The 6000-nt window shown below is 53.0% G+C and overlaps 1 protein-coding gene across 1 annotated transcript in view; it reads right to left on the bottom strand.

Moving 5' to 3' along the window:
• Window positions 1-2369: 2369 nt before the first annotated feature.
• Window positions 2370-6000, bottom strand: part of TRIM3 (tripartite motif containing 3) — a 38166-nt gene continuing 34535 nt past the window's right edge. Inside the window, exons 8-12 of the mRNA XM_075546154.1 lie at window positions 5124-5291; window positions 4756-4924; window positions 4505-4575; window positions 3046-3186; window positions 2370-2926 (exon numbers count right to left, since the gene is read on the bottom strand). Of these exons, the coding sequence (XP_075402269.1) occupies window positions 2774-2926; window positions 3046-3186; window positions 4505-4575; window positions 4756-4924; window positions 5124-5291 (702 nt within the window). The 3' untranslated portion in view covers window positions 2370-2773. The remainder of the gene's footprint in view (window positions 2927-3045; window positions 3187-4504; window positions 4576-4755; window positions 4925-5123; window positions 5292-6000) is intronic.

Raw genomic sequence — 6000 nt, 5'->3', positions numbered from 1 at the left:
TCCTCAGGGTGTGTACCATGGGATGTGACAGTAATATTTTAAAAGCAGGTCACCAAATGATAACCCAATTAGTAGGGCTGGCCAATTTCTAGTGTTTCAATACTCCTACCATGGCCAACTTCAAGCAACTAAGACCTCACCAAACCCAGGGTTCGGAGCAGTAGCACTGTGCTATGGTATCTCCACCACATGGATACCATAGAAAGAGGATGACAAGATGTGTGTGGGGGGCGGGGGGATCCAGAAGTAATAAGTTTTGAATAGTTATCTTCGTTTTTAATAAATCATATTTAGTTGTATATAGTTTTATTTTTACTAGTTGGGCTCAATAATCAGTGTCACTGTCCACTGTATTGCCCTAATAGAATGTTACCTACTTTGTCTACTGTTATACCTTCTTTAACACCTACAATGCCGTCACGATACTTAATATTGAATCCTGCAATTCCTACGTCTTAATAGCAGCTAAAATCTGTCCACTTCTCCCCAGGGTACCCAAGACCTCCATATGGTCCAAGCAACGCCCTCTCAAGAGCTGCAAAGACCTGGTCTTCACAAGTCCAATAGCCGGGAAGAGCCCCTCCTATCCGTGTCCCCAGCATACTATCCCAGGACAGTGTGGAGCTCTTCTCCTTGACCTCTCGTGACCCATCTTTCCAGATTCTTCTCACCATTCCCCAACTTTTATTAACTGCTTGGTTGGTGATCACGCTAGGCATGAGGGTGCCCTGGTGGCACAATGGGTAGTCAGGCTGCTAACTACAAGGTCAGTAGTTCAAAACTACCAGCCACCCCATGATAGAAAGATAAGGTTTTCTACTCCTGTGACAATTTAGTCTCAGAAACCTACAAGGGAAGTTCCACTCTGTCCTATAGGGTCACTCTGAGTTGGCATGAACTTGATGGCATCAATCTGAAGTTTGGGGGTTTATGCTAGACACCAGAGGCTCTGACTTACCAGTTAAGAACAGGGCAGTTCCCAGTGCTCCAAGATGTGAATGAAACATGCGGGCGTGGAGTAGGGAACCAGCGGGGAGGTCTGGGGGGCTGGCCCCAATCCCAACTACTAAGTGGACACCTGCCCTTCCCCCCAGAATTTATTTCAAAGGACAGCATTGAATCTGCAGCTCCGGGAGAGGGACATATCTGATCGGAGCACACGGAAGCAGATGAAGGGGAAGGAGAAGAGAGTGGAGCACATCCTGGCCCACCAGGCTTCAAGGACTATGTTCCCAATTAGAGCGGCCAGTCCACAGAGAGGACCACATGGCCGGCCCCACTATGAGACATGATGCCCCTCACTGACCCACAGCCCTACGGGGGACAGCACCGGAGACACAGTGTGGGAATTACACCCTATCTGATCCCGCCACACTGAGGCAAAACACTGGGGGGTGGGGTGCAACAGAACAGCAAGGGAATGGAGTGGCAAGGTCCCCAGGGAATGCTGAAGGTGGACTTTTGGGCCAGGGCGTGGTGCCCCAACAGACTGGACTGGAAAATACTCCTAAAGGCCAACAGGCAATCCTTTAACTGAAACAACAACAACAAAACAAACAAAGAATAGGACAGTTAGAGTCCCAAGTGGGGACTCTGCTCTTCATTAGCACTTCTCCGAGCTTCAGTCTTTTGCAGGCTGGAGAAATTCTCGTCCCTACCTCACAGGGAAGCCAGATCCCTGAGTGCTGGCGTGAATGATCCCTGGGTTTGGTAGCCAAGCACTGACAGAGTAGAGCTCAGGAGGGGGTGCTAGGCCTCCAGTGCCACTATGGGGAAAGGGCAGCAAACACGGGGCACTATGCAGCCAGGGGTTCAGCGCTGAGCTCTATTAAAAGCCACCCAAATTTAAGTTTTTACCTGGGATAGCCCAGCGAGGTTAACCTGGACAAGATAAGGGCAAGGTCAAAGGAAACAAGCAGGCTGCTCTACAAGCTTTTGCATATACCTTGTCATGGCCTTGTTGGCTGTACTTGCACAAGAGCACGAGGGGAGCAGAGGGAGGGGGGCATGTGTTCACACCAGTTCCAGAGCCTCCATCAGGTGTAATCCAGGATTAGGCTTGAGCTTCAAGGACTGTCCCCATATTCTGCAGCAGTTGGCTGTACTCTGGGCACAGGACATATATGTCTTCGACTCTTGCCCAGGCCCGGGGCACAGAGCCTTGCCTAATTCTCCAGGACTTGCAGGACCTGGGGATAGGGCTTTGGCAGGTGGCCCCAGGTATGCACTTTTTTACTCTCCTCTCTTGCTTCAAAACATCAGGCCCCAGTTTAGGCCCCTTGCACCTGACAATGCTCATTGACCTGCCCACCAAAAGAGCAAGTCCCACCAGCCCATCCCCACCCCACAAGAAACCAGCGAAACCATCATGGTGAAGACATTTATTTAATACGGAGGGTGGGGTATTGCTGTCTCTGTGTGTATGGAGTGGAAGGGAGACAACCAGGTTTGTGCCCTGGAGTCAGAGGCTGTTGTGGCCCCAGGTTGGAGTGTGGGGAGCAGACTGAGGGGGCAGGGGAGGTGTGTAAGGGGTTAGGGTGAAGCTCTGCACACATCCTTGCAATCAGTCCAGGCTCACCCAGCCACCAAAGCAAGAACCGAATAAATAAAGTGCAACTGTAGGGTCTGGGGAGGGGAGAGGGAGGGCACTGGGCATACCCACGCCCACAGCCCACATTCAGTGCTGCCAGGTCTGGCCCACCTCCTGGCCAGACCCTTTTGTCCAATCACCCCTTTGTCCATCCCTCCATGAGCCAGGTGGAGCCCCGTACAGCTACTGGAGGTAGCGATAGGCCTTAAAGCAGTGGTTGCCAGCATCAGCCACCACCACGTGGCCATCCGAGGTCAGTGCCAGGCCCTGGGGGCCGTACAGTGGCTCTGCCGATGTGTTGATATAGGACAGGAAGGAGCCAGAGCTGTCAAAAACCTGGGGAAGGAGTGGAGATTGGGGGGAGAGGCAAGATCAGGCAGATGAGCTCTGGAGGGCGGTGTGGGGAGGGGGCACAGGAGGAAGCCAACCCCCAGTACCATCCATGCCTTACTCACCTGGATACGGCTGTTGCCCCAGTCAGCCACAATGATGTTACCATTGGAATCTACAGCTACTCCCGTGGGGGCATTGAACTGCCCGTTGCCCTCACCGTGGGAGCCAAACTTGAAGAGGAACTCGCCGTCGGCACTGTATACCTGGCGGGGAAAGGGGCTGGGCCTAGGGACGAGGCCTCAGGCAGAGGATGGGGACTAGAAGAGAATGAAACGAAGCCCTCCCCCTGGATGAGGACCCTCCAATGTGCAACTCGAGCTCAGGCCTTCTTAACCTTCACACCCATGTACTCGATCGCCTACTGGCCATCTCCAGCTGACGCCCTCAGTACATCCAATCTGCTGGGCCATCTTCCCTGGGAAAGCTTTCCTGTGTCTGCTCTGTGACTGGCACCCCCCAGTTGGCTGTGGGTCATTCTTGACTCCACCTTCTCTCAGGCTTCACAGACAATGAATGATCGCAACCCCTGATTCTACCTCAACTGCTTCCCTTCCAAATCTGCACTTGTCTCTATTTTAAGATGCCCTCCATCATGTTGCAGGTCCTCATATCATACTCAGCTGGATTACTGTAAAGCTTAAAGCCTCTCTCTAATGATCTTCCTAAGACACCCAGGGCAGCATCATTCCCTTGCCCCAAACCCTTCAACGGCTCCCGACAGAAGAGAGCAAGCCCCACCCACCACCAAAACCAAGAAATTCACTGCTGACTCACAGTGCCCTGCTGTGGGTTTCTAAGACTGTAACTATTTATGGCAGTAGAGAGCCCTCTTTCTCCCTCAGAGCTGCTGGTGGTTTGGAACTGCTGACCACATGGAACACAGACCAACATGTAACCACAACACCACCAGGCCTACTTAAGCCCCATAAAGGAGGAGCTTATCAATCTTACCTTCCCTGGCACTGACCAAACCCAAACCCAAAGTCTCAAGGGAAGCAGACGGTCACCTCTGTCCCCCAGAGCCACTGGTAGAGGCCAGCTGCCAACCTAGCTGTTCACAGCCCAATGCTTAGCCACTGCGCCAGCAGGGCAGCTTCTCTGCACCACGGCAACTTTGAAAAGTGGGTATAAGCTTCTGGAACACACTGAATGAGTGCCTCCAGGGCTTGACCCCACTTTGCCTCAAATACTGCCCCTTCTCTCCTTTCTCTTCATTCCCACTGTGCTTTATGTTTGTCTCCATCAGTCTCACGGGGATCAAATATGACCCTGGTGCCCTCTCAGTCCCCGACACTTCCCTTCCCCTATCACCGAATCTCAAACACATGCAGTGACAAGGGAACATGTCTGCTTTGTAGGCCTGGCTTCCAGCATACTACCTGGAACAAAACAGCCAGGCTGCAAATGTTTATTGTTTGAATGCATGACCCCCAGGGGAAAATAAAGCAAGGAGCTGTGGGGTCTTAAAGAAGAAAGGGTGCTGGGGCAGTGCTCACAGAGCGGAGCGGGTAGGCGACTGACCTTCACTGAATGATTATGGAAATCCGTCACCACAATTTCATTCTTGTTGTTCACCGCTACAAAATGGGGCCCTGAAAAAAAAGTGTTTGGAAAGGAGAGGGGTCTCTGGGGCTGGGGTTAAGTGGGAAGAGGCCTAGGGGAAGGAAGCTTTCTAAGGCTAAGATATAGGAGAAGGATGCCTGGGGCTGGGTTGTTGGGGCGGTTCTCTTGGACTAGTTATCGGACTAGGTCTTTGAATCGTTCCCCAATACCTGCAAACTGGCGATCAGTGGCTCCACGGCCCCCAAAGCGGCCAACCAGTTTGCCATTGGGCTGGAAGGTGAAGACGCAGCAGGATTTGTTGTCCACCACAATGATATGTCCATTCCGGTCCACAGCCACTCCCTTGGGGCCCATGAGGCGGCCAGCTCCAATCTTAGTCTGGAGGAAAGAGATACCCATTGGAGGTTTCATTCTGACTGCTGGCGTGGAGAGTCTTAGCCTGGCTCCAAAACAGAATTTTGGGCAAGGGATAGGCCAGGGAGGAGGAGGAGGCAGGAAGGAACTAATCCAGGCCGTGCCCATCAAGGGTCACTAGAATGGTCAGTACACCTGGTTACTTGGGGTGCAGGCTTCTCACCTTGAACTTGCCCTCAGGGGAGAAGATGCTGACCCAACGGTTGTCGTAGTCTGCCACAATAATGTCTCCATTGGTGTCCACTGCCACACCTGTGGGACGCTGCAGCTGCCCAGGTGAGCGTCCTCGGACCCCAAACCGGAATTTGAACTGGCCCTCATTGGAGAAAACCTGCAGCAGAAGAGCCAGGGAGGGAAGGGAAGGAGGGGAGAGACTGTGGGCACAGAGGGACGGAAGTAGGATCCTGAAGGAGGAGTCCACCCCCGCCCCATTCACAGTTACTCACTGATACCACACCGGGGAAACTGGGAACATGCCTATAGACCTCGGCAGACAAACAGCAGCTGTGTGAATGGGTTGTGAAAATAGGAACGGGCGAGGCAGGGACACGGAAGGCTTTACAGAAAAGGAGATCACCTAAGAGTTTAACAAGCAGGCTAAGAGAGGGACGAAAGCCGGCCAGGAAAGGACGAGGACAGGTGCAAATAGGATGCAAAGACAACACAGGGTCCAATGCAGGCGGCGCTCCAGGGGCTGTGCAGAGGGGCTGGATGGCAGGCAGCTCTCGGGTGGGTAGGAGGAGGGGTTGAGCTTTTTCCTGGGGATAGTCACTGAAAACTTCTGGGCAGGCAAGTGGTAAGATCAGACTTAATAAAGAGCATCCTGAGCTGCAGGGAGCATTAAGCCGTGAAAGCAAGCTGGCCAGTCAGAAGCTCTGCTCACAGGCAGGTCCAGGAGAGGGTGAGGCTGGCTTCTCCCAGGCTGGAGGAAAGCACGTGGACTCAGGATGTGACTGGGGATAGGCGCAACAGAACCGAGTGGCACACCAGGAAGGGGAGAAGAAAGTCAGCCAGGATGAGTTCAGTGGGTCAGCAAGTCC

Source organism: Tenrec ecaudatus, chromosome 4, assembly GCF_050624435.1.
Source record: "Tenrec ecaudatus isolate mTenEca1 chromosome 4, mTenEca1.hap1, whole genome shotgun sequence".
Lineage (NCBI taxonomy): Eukaryota > Metazoa > Chordata > Mammalia > Afrosoricida > Tenrecidae > Tenrec > Tenrec ecaudatus.
This window is presented reverse-complemented; position numbering and strand designations above follow the sequence as displayed.